Raw genomic sequence first — 27,672 nt, 5'->3', positions numbered from 1 at the left:
GTGACTGGCATGGGTACCTATGATCTGGGATTTCACTATGTAAGTGGTTTTCTTCTCACACAATGGGACCTTCTCTTTCTGATGCATCTTCCTGTAGGCTTCATAGATCTGCTCTGGAAGGTTCTCTAACTCTCTGAGGCATGTATGGGTGGGGAATAGTAAAGGAATCCATTCTGCTGGATAGACTTCCTCCCTCCCTCCCCACTCAAATCCCAAAGAACACTTGGCAGCATGCAACATCAACAAAAAGAAGCCAAACCCCATATTAAATAAATAAATCATAACAATGTCACTCCCCCCCAATTAATCATAAAAAGCAAAGATAAACTCCAAATAAAACTCTACACAGGCTCAGTCAGACTGGCACCAAAACTGCACTGAAATTGGACAGTTTTAACTGGAAGTTGCAGCAAGGTGGGGACTGTACATATTTCTGAGGGGACAGCATTCCATAATAGGGGACATATTAACAGAGGAAATCTGACCTTGTCAATCCTTCAGGTAGGCCAGGTCAGAAAACAGTCTCCACAAGTCTGACTGGAACAATGCTTTATTGATATAAGCTATAGTAGCAGAATCTTGAAAGCTTGATTGTGTTTTCCCTTCCCTGCCGCTTATATCTCACTGAATTAGGGTGGAGCCAGTCTGAGCTTTTTTTCTAAAGCTTTCTCCATTTCCCAGGCTTAAGACATGTTTTTGTTTTTCTAACATTTCTGAACAGTTTCTCTAAAGTTATCTCCATAGTTCTTTACAGACATCTCACCCACTCCCCATAGCCTCACAATGGGAGGGAACTTTCAATGACAAGACTGAATGGGCAGATTCAGTTCTAGTTCTAGTTATGGTCAGTCAACAGATGGATAAAATGGTTTCCATTAATGAGATCAGAAAGTGTCCTTACTGATGAACTAAAGATTGTAGATCTCTGTAAACAATTAATTCAGCTTTATCGCAATTAAAAATATACTATTTCTTAACATCTCTTTCTCTACTTCATCAAGGAAATTATATATTGTGCAAAGTATGAAGATTCCAAGTAATAGTGAAATTTCACAGTCCCAGAAAATAGCTGTTTCTTCTCCTCAGCATCTTTCAGAGGTTTTTTTGCTGAACCAAACCAGTTCAGTATCTGCAACCTTCTTTCCTGCTCTACCTTATGATGAAATGCAGATTCTCAACTGCCTCTTCATTTTGCCTAATAAAGAATTCTAGATAACTGAAGTTGCCCTAATAATTTTGAGATTTTTCACACTGCTGAACTGATTACCTGTTAAATGTTTTAAGGTTAATAATATTTTTTTTATTTTATTATTTTTATTTAATAGTTAATTACATCAATAAAGATATTGATGCATTTCAGAATATATAATCTGAAGTTTATAGAATACATTGAGAAGAAGGATCAAGGCTTACATTTTATCCATTTTAATGCAAGTTAAGAAGTAAACAATAAAGCTAAAAGTTGGTGTTAAGCAATAATTGATATGAAAAAATAGGACCAAGCTGATAATGAAGGAAAAAAAACATTGTTAATAGAATATTTGATGAAACAGGCCCCTGAATAATGGAACAACTGTACCAATATCCATTGCATTCATTAATCCAAGAACAAATGGGTCAAATCTGTGCAGTTAGGGGTTATTAGAGCAACACTTTGGGATTTCCATGGTTCCCTATAAAAATATTTATTCTTATCATTACAAATTATGTATTAACAATTCTTGGAAGAAATTTATCTAACTGATCTTTTTATATTTCTTAAGAAAAGGCAGCTTCAGTAGTAGCAGCAATGGAAGACTGTAATTACTGCAACAATTGTTGGGAAACAAACTCTGCTGTGCGTAGTTCTTCCAAGAGATTTCTGATATTTTGATGGTAACTTCTTTAGGGGATGAGAAAGGCACAGGATAGGCTGGAGAAAGTGACACGTAATGCTGGAGTTCTTGGAGATCTTGATTTTAGAAACTAAAGCACATATTTTGAATTTTCAGAATAGCAGATTTTAATGACAAATCCAATTCCATATCAGAAAAAAGCTAATGGAGACAAGAACATAAAATGAGTAGAAGTTTCTTTAAAAAGTGGTATTAACAGTTCAACTGAAAACAAGTCCAATGAGTAAAAAAAAAAATGGAGGAGGCAGAAGAAGCCAGAATGGCTCAATAAGAGGTTTACTGAAAATCTAAAAAGAAACAAAAAAGTGCATTTACAGAAGATAGAGGAAAAATCACCAAACAAGAGTATATAGTATATGTGTATACTATAGAGTATGTGTGTTAAAAACCATCGATAGTGACATCTGCCTTGGCTGCTTTGTATTTTAATTTTTGTATTTATGATGAGAATTTGTTTTATTTTAAGATTGTTCACCACCCAGAGTCACTTGCTGAGATGAGCGGCCATTCAAATTGAATAAATAAATAAATATAGACTTCTACAGCTGGTACAGGAAACAACAGTTCATAATGAGCTAAGATTGATGAAGGATGCAAAGTATAACAAAAATAGTCAAAATAAATAAAAAATAATAGGGAGAGGAAGAAACCCTGTACCAGCTGTTCCGTGGACACAGCAAAATGGTAACAGACAATAATTCCTATTTTGGTTCAGTCTTCTCCAACACAAAAGATGTATTCCACCAGAAAATTGTGAAAAGCAGGATTGAAACTTCAGAATGATTAGAAGCATGCTCATAAAATAATTATTTTGTGTGAACTTAAATTTCCAGCTAGTTGCTTCCCAGGATTTGGCCAAACCTTGGTGTATTACCCTTCAGAAATCCTAGAAAACAGGTGAAATATCAGGTGACTGAAGAAGGGTGGTCCTCTGGGTGATTAACAGAAATGTTGAACAACACAGGGCCCAGGACAGAGCCCCCTGGAGATCCACTTGACGCTACTCCCCAAGCCGATATAGAACCATTTATGAGTAGCATCTAAGAGTACCTAGAGCCAGTCAGAGGAAGTCATGGATTTCACATTTCCTGCCTTGGAAGAATCCACTGCTAACAAGGCAGATGTCAGTGTTACCAAAGTATCCTTGTCTACTGAGATTCTGCTAAAACTGATGGTGGTCCTGATGGTATGACATTACTGTTATGACAGTTATGACATTATTGGATATGACATTATTGCTCTGAATTCTTTCTGAATGAGACTTCAGGAACAAATCAAACATATAATTAAGATGACTTATGCTAACTTGTATGTTGTAATTGGTTACATTTCTAGATAGATAGATAGATAGATAGATAGATAGATAGATAGATAGATAGATGATTTGAAGTGTTTAGAATGAGTACAGCTACTAACCGTTGGCTGGAACAGAGGTTCAAATACTATTTATGCCATAAAATTAACAAAGGAAATGTCACTGCATATTACGAAGCATGAAATAACACAAATTCAAGCAAGGGCTCTCAATCTTTACCCATGGATCAACATATCTTGCACCGGAGACCTTTCACCTTGAAGCCTCGTGTGGCACAGAGTGGTAGGCAGCAGTACTGCAACTGAAACTCTCCCCACAACCCAAGTTTGATCCCAGCAGAAGCTGGATTCTCAGGTAGCTGGCACAGCCTTCCATCCTTCTGAGGTCAGTAAAATGAGTGCCCAACTTGCTGGGAAAGGTGATGACTGGGGAAGGCAATGGCAAACCACCCCGCTATAGTCTGCTAAGAAAATGTCAGGAAAGTGGCGTCCCCCCAAAGGGTCAGACATGACTTGGTGCTTGCACAGGGGACCTTTCACATCACCATCTATAAAGAACTCAAACAATAAACTATCCTTTCCAAACAGGTTATACAGTTTATTAAAATGGAAAAGTTATAGTTGGAATTACAGGTTTGAGTCAAGGTTTGCATAAACTAAGATATAATAAGATTAACTTTTGTTCTTTATAAAAATTAGCAATGGGCTCCACTCTGGATCCTTTCCTTCTCCGTTAATATTCTAGATCACATTGTTCATCAGTCCGAACATTGGACAGTAATCATGGAAATTATAGCCTACCAACAATTTGGAGGGAATACAGTCAAGAAAAAAATGACACATATAAATGTATTTGATGATATTTTAGTTACTCAATTCAGCATCTGAACTTTCATAACTCAGCTGAGCCTATTCTCTATTAATAGAAAATCCACCAGTATAAATATCATCTTAAATATATGAAAAATAACTGAATGAGCAAGATGACCTGGATTTGTCATGCAAAACTAATTTAAACAGTTTTTTTTTTAAAAAAAAAGATCAGATAGCCTGCTTCTCTCACATAGTTTGGTCTGCACCTGTCCCTATGTGTGTTTAGTTGCATAATTTATTAATTTTCAAAACAAGAGCTAAGACTCAGAACTAAAAGAACAAAATAACTGAGGCAAGGGCTTTAATGTATAATCCTGATATCTTGAAACATTTGTCTTGGTCAAGCCTAAAAATGACTGGAAGATTCATAGATCTGAGTTTAAAATAGCAGGAAAATAACTTTTCTCATCCCTTATGTTCAAGAATGATCTAAATGTGTGATGCACTTCCTGGCAACACTTTTAAAAGTGAAATGTTTCAAAAATAGTTTGTAAAAAGTGGGTTTGGAGATCTGTTGTTAATTTCTAAATCCTGTAGTGTCATTATAAACAGGTCCTTGGATCTTCTAGTTATAGGTTTTTTTCCAATACAGCCTCCAACATCTGCATTAATAATAAAAGGTGACAATAAGGGGACTAGTATGATGCAAAAGAAACCAACCTATTCTATTTCTGGTCATTCTCCTTATGCCAATGAAGACCTTTTAAGAAAACCAAGCAGCAAAAACACTCCAGTGACTTACTTTCTGAAAACATTTACTTACAGAACAACTTTCCAAACTGCTTAATTGTATTAATTTCAATGCACAACAGACGGTCAAATTGCCTTCACTATTCAAACCCTCCAGTGATCTCACTAGAAAGTATATGATCAAATTACCACATACAGGTTCAGTCAAACAATATTTGTCATTTTTTTAATATTCAGATCAAGCTGAATGTGAATGTGTTCAGTCTATTTCTAGCACATAATCCTCCGCACTTGAAACACGCAGAAAAATGTTTAATTAAATGAGAAAGAACACCTAAGTGTTTAGAACAAAATACTGATAATTCATGGCACATTTCCATGCATTTTAATTCCTTAAAAATTAAGACTATACAATATATAGGTGCAATCTATTGAAGATATCCCATGAGTCACAGGAAGAAGTGAGTTCCCTTAGGGCATTAGGTAGAGGGACCATCTTTTGCATGCTTTGACCTTACAGGTGTAGAACCACAGCAGATCTTGCCATTCGACCATGTTCCCAATTCTGCTTCAAAGCACTAATTCTGAATGAGGTTGGTATGCCAAGGCATATCAGATCCTGCGACCTGTCAAGGTCAGAAACACAGATGCCAAGGAATTCTTCTGCTGATAAATAAATGGCTCTCAACCCATTACAATGTAAGGGTGGGAGAAAGGGATCTAGCATTTGAACACGAGGCCTGCTATATATGATGCTTAGAGTTTACATCAGTTGGTTTTCTTTGCTATTGGGAACATTTTTAGTACCTGCAGTTAAAGAAAATCTTATCAGAACATTGAATCTCCGGCTGCAAGTGTTCTAGCTGAAGGGTTACTCTGGGAGAAACCCAAGATAAACCTGGCAAATTCCGTGGTAGGAGTCTTTAAAGAAGGCTGGCAAGTATCTATCTGTGTTTGCTAACACCCAGTCCCATCTTTTGTGCACTCTGCTTCTTCATAGCTGTGCTTCAAACATTTCCAGCTCACTCTCCTTGTCTCCTATCTTACTCAACTTTCAATTTTCATTTCTGCAGCTCCACTGCCAAGGTGGGGGCCAGCAGAAGAGATTACACAGTCCTAAGAAAAGAGGGAAGCATGGCAAAGAAACTCAAAATAAGCCCACCTTGATTTTGTTTAGCATAAGATGGGACAGAGAGAAACACAGACAGGCTTTCAAGATTCTATTATTTTATCTTACTATAATTAAGAGCATTTGTGGAATCTCTGCTCTGCTTGTTTCTCAACCTGGCCTACCTCAAACGGCTGACACCTACCTAATGGCTCAGATTGTGATATGCAATCTGAAAAGGATTTAATCCCTTCCATGCATATCGGTTCAATTCAACAGCCAACAGCTCAGAGAGTTGTCTCTTCCACAGTCAGAATCTTATAAAAATGCCAAATGTTGATAAGAGAAAATACTTTGTCTGGATTTGTTTCTACTTGGCCACCACTTTCAGATTATTTGCTTGTGTCTGAAAAAAATGAAGTTTTGATTTTGGGTTTTGATGATTAAATGGTTTGATTTTATAGAACTGATGTTACTAAGGTTTAACTAATGGTAAGAGATTATATCTGTATAAAATGCATTTATATCTGTATTGGAGAAGGTCGGAAGTCACATTTTTTTTCTGCTGTCTAATTCCGCACTTTTATAGTGTTTCTTTTTTCCTTGGTTCTGTATTCTGTCTTATGCTCTATATTTTGTATTTTAGCTATACGTTGAAAATCAATAAAGTTCTTTTTAAAAAAAAAAAGAATCATACAAAAATGGTAAAGGATACCTACTGAGCCATCTGAAGTTGGTTAATTTTGGTCAGTGACCAGATAAGGCCTAAAGTTTAACAAGGCCGCCTCAGAGGCAGAAAATGTTGCTGGAATTAATGCTTCAGCCTCTCTGGTTTTGTGCTTATCCATCTAGATAATCTGCCTCATCACTCTATATGTGGATATTAAATCAGGAAGCAAAACAGCACCTATGAAGAGGGAAGGACCCAAGCCCTGTGGACTTTGTATTATGCAACTTATTTTAGATTAGATTTGCCTAGAACTAGGAATATCCCTCTTCCTGTGGCTGACTGAATTTCTTTCTCCTTTCCATTTAGTGTAGTCCTAAGGAATGTTTTGTGTATGCCTGCCTCATACCTAACTGTGAGACCATCCCATACGAGAGTTATCCAAATCTGCCAATGTATTATTGTGGTAGAAACAATTCTTCTACTTTCCTCTCCACATTCTCCATACTAAATTTGACTTAACCAGGCCTGGAGATGGGATTTTTCTATACTGTCATGCAAAAGCACATATATACACCCATCCTTCTTTCAGGTTTGTAGCATTAGTCTCAATAAAGCTAGCAAGAACAGTAGATGAACGAGCAGGTGTGTAGGCAGGCTAACCTAGGATTGAAAACAAACTAGGGATAAGGTAACAACGTAGCATACAGGTATGGGGTAACAGTCTTATTGCTATGAAAACAGCTGGGCATTCCATTGTACTTTCCTTGTTTCATGCTGCAAAAAGCTGTCATTTCCTTATATTGAATAAACTCAGATAACAGTTTACATTTCACCCAGAAACACGCTGGCACAATTGTACAATTGCAATATTCAACACAAATGCAGGCAGCAAACAGATAAGTGTAAACGGCTTCTGAAAGGATAATATAGTTCTCCAAGTCTAGTATTTGGCACTAAAAAGTTTCCTTAGAAAAATAGTGCAGTTTAATAGAATATAATCTTTAGAGCAAGGAAGGCCTTTACCCCTCCATTTGTTTTGTTTTGATTTTATGTGAACTACCTAAAAACTAGCAGAGTCATTTGAGATAGGAGGAATAGGTTGTCAAACACTAAGCGCCGTGGGAGAGAATGCCAAGAGCAATTCCCATTTCAATCGTTTCTTTTGTGTGACCACCCTTCCGAAAGCATTTTACAAAGTGATAAATGCCATAGCCACCTATGAGAAATTAGCGTATGCCAATTCAGCGGCCCTTCTTCCTGCATCTGGACACAGCACCCACTGGACGCACAGCAAACCTGTGAATGTATCAATTAACCTCTGCTGGCTAGAAAACCTAACCAGGCAGGAGTGGGGCCATTTCATTCTCCCCCCCAACCCAAGTGCAGCCAACTGGGACACTGCAAAAAGTGCCTTTTCAAGTTGCAACTAAACAGTAGTACATTTTCCCACCATGGCCTTGGGTCTCTGTCCTACAAGTCCCCATCTTCTCATGAAGAGTTTGCCTTAACCCCTCCATCCCCTTGTTAAATCACAGTGAAGCCCAAATCTTGGAACTCTTGTTTAACTCTCATGCTTCCTTTCCCTCGCCCTACCTCTTCCTTTCTTTAGCTGAATTTTCCCCCTTCCTCTCTTATTCTATTTAGGTAGGCAAAAGGAAGAGGGGCCGACCAAGGGCAAGGTGGACGGATGACATTCTAGAGGTGACGGACTCGTCCCTGGGGGAGCTGGGGGTGTTGACGACCGATAGGAAGTTCTGGCGTGGGCTGGTCCATGAGGTCACGAGGAGTCGGAAGCGACTGAACGAATAAACAACAAACAATAAGTAATGGGATAGAACTCTACCATGAAAAAATATATTTAATGCATATATATTGAGAAATATATATGCATTAAATATATTTAATGCATATACAGTATATTGAGAAGTAGATGCTGATGCTAAGGAGAGTGGAGGGCAAAAGGAAGAGGGGCCGACCAAGGGCAAGGTGGACGGATGACATTCTAGAGGTGACAGACTTGTCCCTGGGGGAGCTGGGGGTGCTGACGACCGACAGGAAGCTCTGGCGTGGGCTGGTCCATGAAGTCACGGAGAGTCGGAAGCGACTGAACGCATAACCAACAAAGGGTGTTTTTTGTGGGGATCTCGGATAAGTACCTTTGCTTTTCCTTATAAAAACCTTTAAAACCCAGTGGACACTTGGAGGAGCACTAGGAACAAAGCAGGTGTTCCAAAGCCACCTCCTTTTCATGAAGGGTCTTCCCTTCCCATGCATGCTAGCTAATCAGCATTCCTCCATCTTTAAGAAACCGACTGTGTTCAGGCCTCCACACCTCTGCTTCATCAACAACGCACTTTACTCTCACACACACAGCGAGAGCAGCTTCACAACTATCCTCCAGGGGTCACCCTTGGGTTACATATTCTAGATCACCTGACAACTGAGCAACCTGATTCAGAACCATTTATTTACTTCCTTCTTCATTAAGATTCAGATGGAATAAGCAGCGTAGAAATTGAACAGATACAGAAAATGTGCTCCTGTCGTCAGTAAACATTTATTCACTGAGCAGAGATCTCTTCTGCTCTATCCCCTCTCACATTCTCTCTGTTTTCTCTATCCTTACTGCTTGCTGTTTTAATGCATAATTAAGAAGGTCAGAATTAATGAAGCAATGTGGAGTAAAGTTCAAGGAATCCCCAGGCGCTATTTATTCTATTAGATCTCAGGCGTGAATGTCAGATTGGCAGTGTTAAAGGCAGAGGCAGTGAGGCTGGCAGCATCCCAGAAGCAAAACTGCCAAGGGAGACTTACCTTCAGTGTCAAGTCATTCCTGAGCTCCTTCCCTGCAAAAATCACACGTAACTGGTCAGCTGGAACTCCCTGTCGCTTAGCAACCGCCTCCTTGAGCTGGAAGATGCTGGTGTCTGAATCAACCTCCACTGGGAAACCATGGCTGGAGTTGAACCTGACAAACACTGACCAAGAACAAGACATTAAAAAAAAAATCCTGAGTGTTTTGAAGTCTGATACATCTGGGAATGACAGAAAGAGACAGCAGTTTCTGAAACATGGACAACAGCACAATGGTACTGTAAAACTTTAGTTTGTTTTATCATTGTAGAAGGAAGAAGTGGTATATTACAGTTTTATGATTTGGAAAGGCAATTCCAAGTAAGAATCCCTATCATGTTATTGTCTTAACTAAATTAAACATGCTTTATGGTCCAAAGAGGATCTTAAATTACATTTTCATGAGGAATGAACAGGCAGTTTTTATCTGCAATCTAAAGACTAATAACAACTAATTTCTTCTTATTCTAAACCCTTTCAGGAGACCAGAATGTATATAATCAAAATGATGTGTACATCTCTCCCTTCACACACTTACATACATATAAACAGAATAGTAACCTCATTCAAGTAGGCGTGCTAGAATATATTTGAAAGAAAGCTTTAAAAAATACAAAAATGTCAGTTCACACACTGGCCTCCCAGAGATTAACTGTCTAGAAAATAATGATGGAGAGAAAATTATATGCTGCCTGCAGCATGTGAGTCTTTTCTGGTCTTAGAATTCTTAAAATAACTACAGCAAGAAACTCCTGTTAATATAGTTGTGTGCTGCCAAAAATGATTGCCAAACACATTGCAATAGCACTTGGTCAAAACATACATTAATGTCTGACAAATAACACTATTTCACATGTTTACAAGGGAAGACTAGGTATTCTTTTCATGATTAAGCAATAATATAACTTACATAAAGATGTATTATATTCTTCATATTTAGATATCATTGCTAGGAGTTCTGGCAGCACATAGTTCTACATTGTGTGTGCGTGCATGTGTGTGCGTGCATGCATGCATGCATGTGTGCACCTTCAAGTCAGTGTTGACTCCTGGCAACTGCCTGGACAAGTCCCTGCAATTTTCTTGGCAAGATTTCGGAAGTGGTTTGCCATTGCTTCTTCCTGGAGGTGAGAGAGAGGGACTGGCCCAAGGTCACCCAGCTGGCTTCATGCCTAAAGTGGGACTAGAACTCACAGTCTCCCGGTTTCTAGTCTGGTGCCTTAACTAGTTCACCAAACTGGCTTTCTTCTACATTATTTAGCTCTACTTTAAGGACTGGCAGATGATATATGTTGAATTGTGAATGCTCCTAAGAATCCCAATCAATATACCAGGGTGTCTGCAGAGGTGGGGGTTTGTGGAGGGCACAGGGAACGGCTTTGAAGGACAGGAGAAAGAGCTGCTCCTATGGCAATGGTCAGGTATGTCGGTGGGGCCTGGGCCGAGACCAAGAAAATAACTTGAGGAAATGTCTCAGAGGAAAGCCCCTCCCTAGATCACACAAAGATAAAAGGGGCGGGGAAGCACATTCAGACCTGCAAGATTCTGTTACTACCGCTGTTCCAATAAAAATACAGGTAGTCCTCATTTAGTGAGGACTAGAACAGTGACCACCTTGGACAGTGACCATTCACAGTTACGATGATGATGAAAAAATAACTTCGCAACCAGTCCTCGCATTTATGACCTTTGCAGGTCTTTAAAGCAAAGGAAAGCTGAAGTAAGATCATAAGCACAGTCACAGTTTCACTTAGCGACTGCTTTGCTTAACGACTGAGTTGCCAGTCCCATTTGAGGTCACTAAATGAGGACTACCTGTAGTCCTGACCTACATGGCATTGGTCTCTTAGTCTGGTCTACCTTGTAGGGCTGACAGGGTTAAAGGTAGCAACTGCAACTGTATGATCAAAACCCTACCCTTTTTAGATGTGTGTTGAAGGAGTGGGCCTTCAACTGTGCAGCTGTAGCTGCCATCTTTCTTGACACCCTTGCCCCAGATACCCCCTCAATATAAAAACTCCAATATAAATTCCAAATAATAGAACCAAATAAGGTAGAGATTGCTCAGAATTTCTATCCCTGTAAATTACCATATAATCCCAGGACAGAAAGATGGGAGAACATGCCATAGGTGCTCTCAGGGAAAAAGACTGCAGTGGTAGGGCTTCTCTTTTCACAAAATGACTGCCATGGTGACTCTGGGCAGTAGTAGTAAAACACTGTTTAATCTGGTGAGGTTGCTTTCTGCTGCCCCTTCTACCTCCCAAATACTCTTCACCACCCCAACTTATTTTCAGACTAGGCACCAGAGTCCCATAGACATTTTTAAGAATGTCTGTGGGACCCAGGGCATTCCTGGAAATAAAGGGGATAGCAGAATTTCCTGCTTTGCTTTGCGGCATGCCTGCTTGCCTTTTTAAAATAATAATAATAATAATAATAATAATAATAATAATAATAATAATAATAATAATAATAATAATAATACCACCACCACCACCACCACCTGATGGGGACAAAGGGAGGGGTTTCTGCTTGTCTAGGCCTGATATAAACAATTGAATACAGCCATTTCTTGTAGGTCAGCTGCAACTGACATTGTTGCTAAAGGTTAGTAAGAGATATTTTCTCCTTGACTTCAGTTCAAAGACAGTTCCTAGAGCACAGCTGCAGGTTTTTCACATTTCAAAGAAAGCTGTCCCTTGTGAATTTTCATAGTTCGACCTGCCACACTCTCCCCTGTGGCAGTAATTTAAAAAAAATGTACCCACATCTTTATCTGTTATAAGCCTCATACCCAAATAACAGAACCCCTTAAGGAAGAAATTCTTAAGAAGTGATTTAGATGCTAAGTCCACTGCTCCGCAAAACAGCCTGAAGCCCTTTTTGCCATGTTACATTATATGACATGACCCGCTTATTGAAAGCAGAATACATAAATTGCTACACAATGTGCTACACAGAGAGCCACAGATTCAAGGGAAAACCCCCCACACATTTAAAATCATCATATGCAGGTAGTCCTTGCTTAAAAATAATTTGTTTAGTGATGATTCAAAGTTATGACAGTGCTGAAAAAATGGACTTATGATGGGTCCTTGAAGTTTCAGCCATTGCAGTGTCCCCACAGTCACGTGATTGTGATTTGGGCATTTGGCAACCGTCATGCATTTATGATGGTTGCAGTGTCCTGCAGTCATATAATTGCCATTTGCAACCTTCCCAGCCAGCCTCTGACAAGCAGAGTCAATGGGGAAGCCAGTGGAAGGTTGCAAGTCACAGTCATGTGATGTCTCACTTAATGACTATGCATGATTTGCTTAATGACCAGAACCAGAAGTGCCAGAAATGTCATAGGTTGGTGCAGTCACATGATGTCCTGGTTTACAACTATACTGCTCAGTGACAGAGTTGCCGGTCCCAGTTAGGGTTGTTAAATAAGGACTACCTGTACTTGAAATATTGCCTTCATATCTTCTAATGATTGTCTGAGTTACTTTAAAAGCACCGCATTACACTTCTGTAAAGCTATTACTTGGTTTAGAAAATAAGTACACTGATACGGAAATTAAAAACCCTCAAAGTGTTAGTTGGCCTCATTCAACAACATCAAAGCTCTCATTCTGAAAAGAAAGAATTGCTACTCTAGGATTGTATTAGAATTGATGTCAGAGATCCATATTTATTAATGTCCATTAAAATAGAAAATAAATTCTAATCATGCATTCTGAAGTGCCTATTAAAAATTTCAATTGTATCATATAAATATGACACGTCTTATTCTATATGATCAACAAAAGAAAGGGTCAACATCATGATAGCAGCTGCAGTACATAAAAACACATTTCAGGGGCATGAGGATTTTTCACATAAGTCATTATCCAATAGGTCTAATAGGACTGTGTTGGAAAAGACTATAGAAAACCCTTGATGTCTCAAGAAAAACTGCATTCTGCCTGCAGTTAATTTCTACACCCGTTAGGGTATCTGATCTTTCCATACTCTTTTGAGGAGATGTGAAAAACATGTCCTATAAGTTTTAATAAAATGTGAGAATGGAGATTGTTGGGCATACAGTAAGGGTGTTGGGTATTAAGGTTGATGCCTGGCTTCACCCAGACTTATACTGTACCTAGAAGGCATGCAGGCAGAGATTCAAGGACACAGCTCTTGATATGACAAAAGCTGTTAGCATGAACAGAACCAGCATCTGAAAGACTCAGCCATGTATATAGCAGATCTGAGGTTCAAATCTTATCTCTTTCTTGTTGGCAGATGCTGGGAAAGCCTTTAGCCCAGGAGAGGTCAAAAAAGTCACACACCAAGCATTTCTATAAAAATAATTTATTTACAGAAAGCAAAACAAAAACAAAGCATATTTAAAGGACTTAGCTCCCTTTGGAGCAAGCCTTGCTTGCCTACATTGCTGGCAGAGAGAAAAGAGGAAGTAAGAACAAGTCCGGGCAGGATCCTCCCCCCAGGCGATTTTGCATGACGCACGTGAGAGGAGACAATCTAATACAACCCCTTCACCTGGACAAAATGATTTGGCACAATAGCAGTCTTAATCTATTAGTAGGAAAACCTCAACACTCCCCTTTTTACACTACAGATTAAGATGCATAACCAATCCTCTCTGACAACTTTATATGTCTTTCCATTCACATTACTTTACCATTATCTCCCCTTTGGTTTAACAGAAAGCTACCATTCTTCTTCCTGTGTTTTTCCAAACCTAGGTTGTTATAATTCCAAGGCTTTTTAATGTGAAATGCCTTTTCATGCAGGCTTCAAAATCAAGCCTTTGTTTTTCTGTTGATGTGAACAGCAGCAAATCATCAACATAAATGCACAGATACATACAGCCTTGTTTGTCCTTCTTCATATATACACAGGGATCTGCTTTTCCTTTTTCAAAACCAAAATTCTGCAGTTTTTCATCTACTTTTTGGTTCCAGGATCTAGCAGCTTGTTTTAACCCATAGATTGACTTCTGCAGTTCACAGACTAGATTCTCCCCTTTTTCATAGCCAGGGGGTTGCTGCATGTATAATTTGTGATCTAAATCTCCATAGAGAAATGCAGTTTGAATGTCATAGTGGTTAACTGACATTCCCTTGAGTGCAGCAACTTTTAACAGTAATCTAATTGATTCACCTTTAGTAACTGGTGCAAAAGTCTTGTCAAAGTCTAAATCTTTCCTTTGAGTGAACCCTTTTGCAACCAACCTTGCTTTATATTTTTGGATTTTGCCATCAGCATCCCTTTTCAGTTTGAAAACCCACCTACAACCCAGACAGCGTTCATTGGGAGGTAGATTTACCAGTTTCCATGTTTTATTTTCTTTCAAGGATGCTAATTCCTGTTGCATGGCAGAATGCCAATTTTGTGCAATCTCAGGTGGTAAAGCATTCACTTGTTCTAAAGACTCAGGTTCTGTGAATGTGTGAAAAGCCTTTACTGTTTCAGCCTGAAAACGTGATGGAGGAACGCCTTTATTACTCCTCTGAGATCTGCGAGGTAATACAGGGCTTAAATTTTGACTCCTATCACTTTCCTGAGAAGCATCTGTCTCATCAGACAGATCTTCAGTTTGCTTTTCTGGTTTAATGTCCTCATCAGGCAAAAGATCACCATCAGCAAGTCCTTGCTGTTCTCTTGTGGTGGTCAGATCAACTGGAGAGCTAGAATTTAATCTCCCCCAGTTTTGTTCAGCAAAAGAAGCTCTTTTGCTAATTATTAATTTCTCTCCCATTATGAACCTGTAGCTCCTCTGGCTTTGTTCATAGCCAACAAAGATGAGTCGGAAGCAACTAAAAGAATAAACAACAAGTCTTATCTCAAGCCCTTTGCTTCTGACCTTGCCCAATTTAGCCCTATAAGGCAATGTGGGAGTGTCATGTTCGCTGTTGCAATGGTTAATGTCCATCGTAACGTTTCGCATGCCATGGTGCTGACGTGCGTTCCAGTTGGGAGGGAGCTGCTGGGAGACCTTGTACCAGGCTGTCTATCTGCTTTCATGGGGATGGAATGTGTTGGAATGTGTTTGGGTTATTGTTTGTGTTCAAGGACTTTGTCACCCGTTGATTAGCAGAACTCGTTAGGAGCACCTGGGATGGGGAATTTGAAACGGTTGTACAGGGGGAGGGCTTATGTTCGCACCAAGGGTTTTTAGTTTGTATTTGGTGCGCTTTTGCTCATTCTCAGCTTTCTTTGTACTTGCATACTATTCTTAAATAAACCAGATTTGATTCAAGCTCTCGCTTGTGAGCCTGAGTGTAATCTAGGATAGGCAACCATTACATAAAGCTGAGAATCATTGTGATTCCTGTTAACTCCTTCCAAGTATATTCCTTGTGAGGAAAATAGTTAACGATGACCGAACCAAGACCAACATCCGGAGGGCTGGAACCGCAAGCTGATCCAGCGCCAAAGAGTCCCCTTCCCCTCGACCTTTCGTTCTACCCGAGGGGCTCCAGCTCAAGACCTGAGATGGGGGGATCCAGCAATGAGGGAGAACCTAAGGAAGAGGTGGCTGGGACTTCCTGGAAGTAACGGTTCCCCTTGACCCCTGAGGGGGAATCGACCAAAGTGGTACCAGAGAAACGACCTGACACCTGACGAGGGGAAGAATCGGTGACCCCTGAGAGAATGAGAAGGTTGGAGGCAAAGGTGGAGTCGATGGAGGACCTGTTGAAAACCCTGTCGATTGCGATGGGTGATCAGGGAAGCCGCGACAAGAGTCCTCGCTCCCCGCAGCCCTCCCCCCTCCTCCTAGCGGACCGCAGGTGGTCCGAGGCAGGAGACGACATTGCGACAGAGCCTCACCACGAAGAGGGTCTTCTGGGGTGTCCTGGGGCCCTACCGCTCAACCCGCAGCTGGTTGCCCTCCAACCGGGAAGGTGGCGAAGGACTTTGCTGTCAAATTCGATGGGGACCCCACCAAACTTTCCTTTTTCATAACCAACACGAAGAACTACATGAAGCAATAGGGGTCGTGTTTCACCTCTGAGGAGGCTAAGATATCGGCCATTACCCCTAAGCTGAAAGGCAGAGCAGCGGACTGGTATGTCCAACTGACGGAAGCTGACACTCCTGAACTCGGGTCATTCGACGACTTCATGTTCGCCTTGAAACTATTTTTTGAGGACCTCCTAGCCAAAGCCAGGGCTAAGGAGGCACTCAAGGAACTCACCCAAGGACCCAGGTCGGTAGCCGACTATGCCCTAGAATTTAAAGCTTTGGCGGGCAAGGTTCCCGACTGGTCCCAATCAACACTCATCGAGAGATTTAAAGAAGGACTTAACTGAGATGTCCTCAGATGGGCGCTGGGCAGGGATGACCCGGAGTCACTGTACGAGTGGATCTGTTTGGCCGGAAAGGCTCAGCATGCCCAGCGCACCTACATGCAGACTCGACGAACTGAAAAAACAACAACCCTGACGCGGGGACCCCGAAATGGAACAACAGCTGCTCCACCGAGCCACCGAGCAGGAGACGAGCAGAAGGATCGCCGCTATGCGCGAGGGCAGTGCCTCCATTGTGGGAAAGGAGGCCATCGAGCCGCCGAATGCCCAAAACTCAAGTCTGGAGATCAAGCGACGAAAGCCCCGGCTAAGTCGCCCCAGATGTCATGCCGTACGACCGCGGCCAAAGGTGCTACTGACCTGGAAGAAGACCTATATCTCTACACAGAGGTTGAGGATGCTGCAAAAGAGCCAGCAGGAAACGCCAGCCACCTGCCCTGAACGGCGCCCTGGGGCAGGTGGAGGAAGATGGGTGTGAGGACACTATGGTGAGTGCTGATTGCCCCACCCTGGCAGTGAAAGTGAAGCTGGGCTCCCGCACCCGAACCACGGAAGTTTGGGCTCTGGTTGACTCTGGGTGTTCGAGGTGCCTCATCCACCCAGATCTAGTGACTGCACTAGACCTGCCTAGTTTCCCTCTCCAGCAGTCTTTGATCTTTATCCAGCTAGACGGGTCAACAGCGGGGGGAGGGCCAGCAACTCATTTCACTGGGACTGTAGCAATGCAAATGGGCAGTCACAAAGAGGCATTAAAATTCATTATTGCACCTGTTGGCAATCCCATGATAATTCTAGGGATCCCTTGGTTAACTTGGCGAAACCCCTATATAAACTGGCAACATCGAACCCTCCAGTGGGGAGACCCTTAAGTGGGAGGGGGGAGCCAGGGCTGCAATTGCAGCACCGCACCCCAACTTACCTCAACTGGAAGGGCTGCCGGACCGCTACCGAGACTTTGTGGACGTATTTGGGGAAATGGAGGCAGACCAGCTGCCATCTCATCGCAAAACTGTGCAATTGAGTTGCTCCCCAACGCACAACTGCCCAAACCGAAAATTTACCCAAAGACTAAGAAAGAACTAGAGGCATTGCGCAAGTTCATTGACAAAAACCTGGCACGAGGGTTCACTGAAACTGCCAATTCCCCAGTTGGAGCACCTGTGCTCTTCCGGGAAAAGAAAGACGGCACACTCAGACTTTGTACGGACTATCGGGGGTTAAATTCAGTCTCCCTATGTAACAAATATCCTTTGCCTCTAACGAAAGACATGGTAGCCCAGCTATCAAAAGGGAAAATTTTCTCTAAGCTCGACCTCCGCGAAGCCTACTTTCGCATATGCATACGGGCTGGAGACGAGTGGAAAACTGCTTTTAATTGCCCCTTGGGCTCCTTCCAATACAAAGTCCTCCCGTTCGGCTTAGCCGGCACGCCTGGAGTGTTCATGCAATTGATTAATGAAGTGTTACATGATCACTTATTTAAAGGGGTCTTGGTCTATTTGGACGATGTACTTATCTATTCTGAAACCGAGGAGGAGCATGAACGCCTTCTTAAGCAGGTGTTGGGAAAACTAAGGGCAGCCAAGCTGTATGCCAAACTGTCCAAATGTGAATTTCACAAAACCCAACTGGACTATTTGGGCTATCGTGTCTCTGACAAGGGGATCGAGATGGACCCTGAAAAAATTATGGCCATCTTAACTTGGGAATGCCCTCGCACCCGACGGCAGCTGCAGAGTTTTCTGGGGTTCAGCAACTATTACCACCGGTTCATCCAGGGGTTCGCTGAAATTGCCTTGCCCCTTACGGACCTGCTTCGCACAAAAGGGTTGGGGGAGACACGCAAGGTAAAATACCCCGGGGCAGTGTTGAATTGGACTCCAGAATGCCAGGCTGCATTCGAGAAACTTAAGACTTTCTTTACTGCAGAACCCGTTTTGTGGCACCCTGATCCTGAACGCCCCTTCGTTGTCCAAGTAGATGCCTCTGACTTTTCTATTGGGGCTATATTGTTGCAAAAAGGCTCTGACAACATCCTGAAACCCTGCGCTTATCTGTCCAGGAAATTTTCTGAGACTGAGCACCGGTGGCATGTTTGGGAAAAGGAGGCTTTTGCTGTCAAAGCTGCTTTAGAAACTTGGCACCACCTCCTTGAGGGGGCTGCATACCCGTTTGAGGTTTGGACGGACCACAGGAATTTGGAGGCTCTCCACACACCCCGCCGCCTGAGCCCCAAGCAAATTTGCTGGGCTCAATTTTTCAGTCGGTTTAACTTCCAACTGAAGTTCATACCTGGCAAGAAAAACTTTCTCGCAGACGCTTTGTCCCGCTTGCCTCAAGATTTTGACCACACCCCTCAAGTGGTTGGTACTGTTCTCTCTTTACCACAATTGGGACTGGCTGCTGTCACCCGAAGCCAAACCCGCACTCTGCCAGCGCAGGGCTCCAACCCCCCCCCCCCAGACAGCCGCTCCCTTGTCAGTTACAATCCGACTTTCTCCAAGCAGTGAAATCTGACACTTGGTTGCTGGCTAATCGAGACAAAGTTTCCTTCAAGGATGATCTCGCATGGGTCGGCCACCACCTTTATGTGCCTGAAACTTTACGTGCTTCGGTGTTGCACCACTCCCATGACGATAAATTGGCGGGCCATTTTGGTTTCATCAAAACCCTGCATTTGGTCCGCCACCAATTTTGGTGGCCCTCGCTGTGGCAGGATGTCAAAGACTATGTTGCCTCTTGCCCTGTTTGTGCCATGTCAAAATGAAAAGTGGGAAAACCACAAGGGTTTCTTCAACCTGTTGCCAACCCATCTCGTCCCTGGGCCGAGATCTCTATGGACTTTATCGTTGACCTCCCTCCTAGTCAAAAGAAAACTGTCATTTGGGTTGTAAAGGACTTCTTCTCCAAACAGGCCCATTTTATTCCATGAGCCTCCTTGCCGTCTGCTCAGCAGCTGGCTCACCACTTTTTATGCCACATCTACCGTCTCCACGGCTGCCCCTCCTGTTTGGTGATCGACCGCGGCACATAATTTACCTCCCAATTTTGGCGGTCTTTTTTAAAACTGATTGGCACCGAACAAGCATTGTCAATGGCGCTGCATCCGGAGACAGACGGATCTACTGAGATTCTTAACTCCACCCTGGAACAATTTCTTCGCTCCTACACCAACTACCATCAGGACAATTGGGTCGAACTCCTGCCCTTTGCCTAAGTGGCTTACAACAACGCTGTTCACCAAAGTACTGGGCAGACCCCTTTCCGGGTTGTTTTCGGCCAGGACTTTGTCCCCATCCCTGAAGTGCCCCAACCCCCGTCTAACCCCTGCTCGGCTTACGATTGGGCTGCACAGCTGGCCGACTCCTGGCCGATCATTCGGCAAGCTCTGAACGATGCCCAGGCTGCCTACAAACGCCACGCTGACAAACACCGTTCTCCACAACACACCTTCAAAGTTGGGGATCATGTTTATCTTTCCACTAAGTTCATAAAGTCCCCTCAACCTTCAAAGAAGCTTGCCCCCAAATTCATCGGGCCATTCCCCGTTGTTGCTCCTATCAACCCTGTGATTGTCAAGCTCAAGTTGCAGTACCCTGCAGTACCCTGCAGTTTTAAAAAAGACTGTCAAGCTTGAGTTGCCTCACAATTTAAAACATTTACACCCTGTTTTCCATTGCAGCTTACTCAAGCTGGCCCACCACTCCGCTCACTGGCACCCCCAACCTCCTCCGCCTGCTCCAATCATGATCGATGGCCAGCAACACTTTGAAATCAAGGAGGTTGTTGACTCCCGCAAGCTTCACAACTCCCTGCAGTACCTAGTTCGCTGGAAGCACTTCCCCCACCCTGAGTGGGTGCCTGCTCGCCACGTCAATGCTCCTGATTTAATTCGCCGCTTTCACCTAGCTTATCCTTTGAAGCCTGCGGCTTGAATGTTCCTTTTACTATTCGTCTTACTGGGGTTTTCTTTCTTTTGGGGGGCTGTGGTATGTCATGTTCGCCGTTACAATGGTTAATGTCCATCGTAATGTTTCACATGCCATGGTGCTGACGTGCGTTCTGGTTGGGAGGGAGCTGCTGGGAGACCTTGTACCCGGCTGTCTATCTGCTTTCATGGGGATGGAATGTGTTTGGGTTATCGTTTGTGTTCAAGGTCTTTTTCACCCGTTGATTAGCAGAACTCATTAGGAGCACCTGGGATGGGGAATTTGAAACAGTTGTACGGGGGGGAGGGCTTACGTTCACACCGAGGGTTTTTAGTTTGTATTTGGTGCGCTTTTGCTCATTCTCAGCTTTCTTTGTACTTGCATACTATTCTTAAATAAACCAGATTTGATTCAAGCTCTCGCTTGTGAGTCTGAGTTAATCTAGGATAGGCAACCATTACAGGGACCCAGCAATTCTCAGGATGGAGATGGCCATTATATAAACATATCACAACCACCCAGCTTCAAGGTTACCAGGCACTGTACCAGATCTCCATCAGTTTGGAAGGGAGGTAGGAAAAATACATGAATATAAACTCTTGAGAACATATAAAACTCCCTGACACCTCTGCACTGCAGCAGGCAATCAAGTTTGTCTGGCTGCATTTTCATCCATGTTGAAAGTTCCAATCCAGAAGACCCATGTCTATCATGTCAAGCCAAGAAGTTGAGCTAAGGGTGAATTGTTGGGAGAATAATGATTTACCACTGAGTGCTCATATGAAATACGACACTGGGGACTTTCCCTTTCAAACTGGATGTACAAAGGAGTTGGAACTAGTTTTTAAAATTTATTTTGCCTAACTTCTGGCTTCTGATGGTCTCTGAAAGGTACTTAACAACCTTAGATATGGACCATCTCAGATTTTCTTGAGGAAAAAAATGAAAATAATAAACAAATTATCCAGAATATATAATCAATCTGTAGGGTAGATGAATGGCTATAGCAAAAACAGTCAGCCTTTCCAGAAGTGGCAAAGTGATGCTTCAAAAACACTTCAAAAGTTATATAAATTGATAGGAAAGAGTGACATTATGACTGTCATTCTTGCCAATAACACTCAGCTTAGTAATAATTTAAGTATATGTAATGACTTATCAGCTGAAAATAATTAAAAAGTCATAAAACGTGAGTAAGAATGTTTCACACTTCACATACAAATCAATGCACAAAACCCAAATGATACTGAATTGCAGTCCGACAGCAGAACAATGTATCGCATAGAGATGGCTTGCTATTATTCAAGAAAATGAACCATACCACTAAATACAGAATAACGCAAACCAATATCCCTGAGATTCAGCAGCCAATCTGATATATGGAAGAATACATTGTGTTATCTCAATTCCCCAAGAGCAATGACATTCTGCATTTTAGTATAGAATAACTGCCAAAAATAAGCCGAGCAGAGAAGTCACATTCATTTTTTTCCTGCAAATTACATAAATATGTTGAAATATACAGTTTGTTCAAAAAGAACAACAACAACAACAAAAAGGAAGGGAGGGAGGATAAGTTGCAGTTTACATTAAACATATCCACTTCTGTTCAGAAATTCAAGCAAACGAACTTGGCAAATCTATTAGCAGTGGTTCTTAAATTGTTTGACCCAATTACCCCCTTTTCTGGTCTCAAATAATGTTATAACTCCCACAAAATAAAAACAAAAAGCAGACTGTTGTTTTACATAAGTGTCTCAGCAGTGGCAGTCCCCAACTGGATCCTTGACTCACAAACAAGCAATTACAAATTGATCCATTACCCCCAGGATAGGCCAAAATTATCCCCTTGGGTATTACCTCCAGTTTAAGAACCATTGGTCTAGAGCAGGGTTTCTCAACCAGGGTTCTGTGGAACCCTAGGGTTCCACAAGAGGTCACTAGGGGTTCCCTGGGAGATCATGATTTATTTAAAAATTCTGTCAAATTTGGGCAACTTCTCATTAAAGAGGTAAGTTCATTCTTTATTTTTAGTTTAAGAACACTGTTAATGCATATGTACAGGCCTACACATGAAACAAATATAATAATTTTGTAACTGTAATAATTTTTGTAACTTTGGCCTATATTTTGAGGCTGAATGTGCAGTGGTTCCCCAAGGCCTGAAAAATATTTCAAGGATTCCTCCAGGGTCAAAGGCTTGGGAAAGGCTGGTCTAGAGAACATCTGGGCTTTTAAAATGAATGGAAGAAAAAATAAAAGCAATATTATTATTTGCATATCCTACTACTCACTTAGTTAAGGAGATGAGATCAGCAATGCTTCCCAAAAGCTAACTTCAAATCTTTCAAAGTTGCATGAAGTAGTAGTAATAGACTTTAATTATTCCACTATATTTGACTGTAAACAAACATACATGTTGAAATAAGAAAAAAAAGCAGGTTCATATACACTCAAAACAATGATAATAAGGGTTATATGGAAGTAGATGCTAATGGAGCCCCAAATGGATGATATTTTCTAAAAATAAAGAAATACTAAAATCACAATTTAAATAAGTCCAATAAGGAGGGATTTTTTTTTCTGCAAAAGACTGCAGAAAAAGATAAGTGAAGAACTGAAAACAAAAGTTACATATAGGAGGTAAAAAGAGCAGAATATCACCAGGGAAGGCTTCATACAGGGAGCTTAGAACGGTACAGAAAAACTAATGCTTAGAATGAACTGAGGTTAGCAAAAGATGCTTAGAACAAGAAAAGGTGCTTCTTTGGATATCTTCAAAATAAAAGAGGACAAAAAAAAATCACTGTACCAGCTTGTCATGAGTGCCGTTGAGCTGAAGTCATCAGCGCAATGGCACACATGACAATAGCAAGGAAACAGGGGAAGGGGCTCAAGATAAGTAGCCATCAACTCACAACGACTGAAGGTCAAGAAACAATAGCTAAACGGATCGCGGAGCACACCCAAGCCATTAGCGCTAATACAACGGAGATCGCCCAGCTGACAGCAATCACTGGAGGAATAGAGAAACCGATGATGGGCGATCCCGGAACGCCAGCGGGGCCTCGCAACCCCTCACCCACCGGCAGGTCAACGTGTTGGACAAAGGGGGGTGACGTGACCGCGAGCGAGGGGGCGCTGACCGGCGCGGGGTATTTAAACCCCGCACCGGCGCGCTCCTGTCACTCTCAGCTTTTTTCCGATGCTGTACCTGCGCTGTGAATAAACCAGAGCCTGTTCCACCGAACCAGTGTCTGAGCATTATTCAGAGGTAGGCAGCGCATGACATAAAGCTGAGAGTCATAAACTCAGCCTCGCCGAGCCCCACCGGACGACAACGAGCCGCGGGAGGAATAGACGGCAAGAAGACCAGAAAAATGAAGCCGGAGCGACGCGGACAAGGAGGGCGAGCCGCACGGCGAGAAACAGAGGAGGACCGACCGAGGCCAGAGGCACCGCGGACTCCCGGAGCCATGGACGCCCACCCCACCCGACCCGAGCCTCAGCTCCAACCCCAAGGGGAGATGGTGACGGAGGCAACTCGACCACGGGAGGGAGCAACATACCTTCCGAAACCAGCGGAGGACCCCGCGCCCCACAACGCACCCCAGCAACGGGCGTGGAGCGACAGCCCAACGGCGGTCAGCACGGAGGAGGACGATGGAGACACCCAGCAGACGGCGGAGGAAGCGGACCAACGGCAGAGGGAGATTGAACCCCGCCGGCAACCCACCCCCGCCGACACACCGACGGAGCCGGCCCCAGCGGAGGCGCGGACCGTGGACGAGGAAGCACGAGCTGAACTCGCGGCCATGCGGACCCAACTGGAGGAACTCCGGACCATGCTTCAGTCGCTCATGCCCCCCGCGCCGCCCAACGATGTCCCCGCACAGGCCCACACCCTGAGCAAAGCACCGAACCCCCACGGGCCAAATGAAGGTCAGCAGACGGCCCAGGCGGACGACACCACAGGCCGGGAAGCGAGGGGAAGGGCCGCACAAAACGCCCGGGCCCCAAAGGACTTCCCCATCTTCTTTGATGGGAACCCCACGAAACTGTCGTTCTTTATCACGAACGCCAGGGAGTTCATGGGGAGGCAGGGACACTCCTACGACTCCGAAGCGGACAAAATCGCCGCCGTGGCGATCAAATTACAAGACAGGGTGGCGGACTGGTACGTCCAACTCTACGAGTCCAGCTCCCCCGCCCTCGCCAACTTCCCCGCCTTCATCAATGAGATGAAAAACTACTTCGAAGACCCACTAGCCAAAGTGAGGGCGAAAAGCGCACTCCAAAGACTTAAACAGGGCACACGCACGGTCCCAGACTACGCCCTTGAGTTCAAAGCCCTCGCGGGGAAGGTCAACGACTGGTCCGAGACCACCCTGCTGGAAATGTTCAAAAGGGGGCTCAACCGCGACGTACTCCAATGGGCCCTCTACCGCGACAACCCAGAAACGCTACACGGGTGGATCCACCTCGCGGGGAAAGCCGAACACGCGCACCGCACCTTCCTCATGACAACCACGGAAGACACGAACTATACCTGCAAAAAGGTACCCGCACCACACGTGGGGACGTCCGGCCCACATACCCAAAGAAGAAATTCAATCGGGAGCCCTGCGGGAGGTGTGGCAAACTAGGGCACAAGACGGCGGATTGCTTCGCCAACCGACTGCCGACCAGTGCGCCTAAACCCACCCCGAAAACTAGCCCCAAACCGCCTAACCCGGTGCCGCCCCCTCACCGCCGAATGACCGTAGCCACAGCGACACCAGAGGAAGGCTGGGATGCCTACTGGGGGGAAGAGGACAACGTAGACCCAGACCAGCCGGCGGGAAAAGCTCCCCGCCTGCCCTGAAACGCGTTGCGAGGCAGGCGGTGGGACAACAGCGTGGACCACCTCGACGGAACGGCGAAAGCTCCGTAATAATGGCAGCAATTAAACTCTCTGCCGGCAACGGAGCCACCACGGCCGCGGCACTAGTGGACTCGGGGTGCTCAAAAAACCTCATCCACCCCGACTTAGTCGCCAAACTCGACCTCCGCTGCTTCCCCCTCCCCACGCCGTTGGCATTCCACCAGCTGGACGGCTCTACAGCGGGAGGGAAACCAGCTACGATGCAAACCGAGCCGGTCACCCTGCAAATGGGCACTCACACCGAACGCACATCGTTCGTCGTCACTCACATCGGACGGCCCATTGCAGTCCTGGGAATGCCATGGCTCGCGACAAACAACCCGCGCATCAACTGGGAGACCCGCACCTTCACATTTGGCGACGGCGAGTATCGGGCACCAGTTCCAGCGGGCAGAACCAACCCCACTGTGGGACGAGCGGAGGCGACCACACAGGACAATGCCGCTACCATAGCAGACCTACCGGAACAATACGCCAACTTCTCCGAGGTCTTCGGAGAGGCGGAAGCTGACCAACTACCCCCCCACCGCAAGACGGATTGCCGGATCGACCTGCTGCCCGACGTCCCCTTACCTAGACCGAAGATCTACTCGATGACCCCGAAGGAGATGGCAACCCTCCGGGAGTTCATCGATAAAAACCTAGACAGGGGATTCATAGAGCCAGCATGCTCACCGGTCGGAGCCCCCGTCTTATTCCGGGAGAAGAAAGACGGCACCCTACGGCTCTGCACCGACTACCGGGGCCTAAACGCGGCTTCCCTGTCCAACAAATACCCCTTACCCCTGGTGAAGGACATGCTCGCCCACCTGTCCACGGGCAAAGTCTTTTCCAAATTGGACCTTCGCGAGGCGTACTATCGCATCCGAATCAGGGAGGGGGACGAATGGAAGACTGCGTTCAACTGCCCCATAGGCACCTTCCAGTACAAAGTGCTGCCGTTCGGACTCGCGGGGGCCCCTGGGGTGTTTATGCAGCTCATCAATGAGGTACTGCATGAACACCTGTTCAAAGGGGTCCTTGTCTACATAGACGACGTCCTTATCTACACTAAAACGCACGAGGAACATGTGACCCTAGTCAGGCAAGTCCTCGACAAGCTCAGAAGGGCGCAGCTCTATGCCAAACCTACAAAGTGCGAATTTCATAAAGCGCGCCTAGACTACCTGGGGTACCGAATCTCCGGGGACGGCATAGAAATGGACCCCGCAAAAGTCGAGGCGGTGCTAAACTGGGAGCGCCCCCGCAACAGACGCCAACTCCAGAGCTTCCTCGGCTTCGCGAATTTTTACAGGTCATTCGCCCGGGGGTTCGCAGAGGTAGCCCTCCCCCTAACGGACCTCCTCAAAACCAAAGGGGTGGGGGACACCCGACACGCCAAGAACCCGGGCACAGTATTGAATTGGACTCCCGCGTGCCAGACCGCATTCAACAAGCTGAAAGCGCTGTTCACCACGGAGCCAATCCTCGCGCACCCGGACCCAGAACGGCCGTTCGTGGTCCAAGCCGACGCCTCAGACTTCTCCCTGGGGGCCATCCTACTCCAAAAGGACCCCACGGGACTCCTGAAACCATGCGCCTACCTGTCGAGGAAGTTTTCCGAGACAGAAAGGCGATGGCACGTCTGGGAGAAAGAAGCCTTCGCGGTAAAATCGGCGCTAGAAACATGGCGACACCTACTCGAGGGAGCCACCCAACCATTCGAGGTCTGGACCGACCACCGGAACCTCGAGGCCCTCCGAACGCCCAGACGCCTCAGCCCAAAACAGGTCCGATGGGCCCAATTCTTCAGCCGCTTTAATTTCCAGCTGAAGTTCATGCCGGGCAAAAAGAACTTCCTGGCCGACGCCCTCTCCCGACTGCCCCAAGACGAAGAGCCCACCCCAGACACCATTGGGACGGTCCTATCCGCCTCGCAACTGGGGATGGCCGTGACCACCCGAAGCGGCGCTCGGAGACAGCTCGACTCTACGGCGCAACCGACGGCGGGACAACCTGCGACCAGACGAAGCCAACCGCAACTCCCAGGGGGAATACGCACGGACATCGCCGCCGCCCTCAAAACCGACCCCTGGATCCTGGCAAACCCCGACAAGGTAACGATGGCAC

At 44.6% G+C, this 27,672-nt stretch overlaps 1 protein-coding gene across 2 annotated transcripts in view; it reads right to left on the bottom strand.

The window, feature by feature from the left end:
• Positions 1–27,672, bottom strand: part of PRKN (parkin RBR E3 ubiquitin protein ligase) — a 783,657-nt gene that overhangs the window by 599,950 nt on the left and 156,035 nt on the right. For both annotated transcript variants that reach the window (XM_063307777.1, XM_063307772.1), the window contains exon 2: positions 9,365–9,528. In XM_063307777.1, the coding sequence (XP_063163847.1) occupies positions 9,365–9,528 (164 nt within the window). The remainder of the gene's footprint in view (positions 1–9,364; positions 9,529–27,672) is intronic.

This window comes from Candoia aspera, chromosome 1, assembly GCF_035149785.1.
Source record: "Candoia aspera isolate rCanAsp1 chromosome 1, rCanAsp1.hap2, whole genome shotgun sequence".
Lineage (NCBI taxonomy): Eukaryota > Metazoa > Chordata > Lepidosauria > Squamata > Boidae > Candoia > Candoia aspera.
Note: the sequence above shows the minus strand (reverse complement) of the source record. Positions and strands in the feature narration are given on the sequence as shown.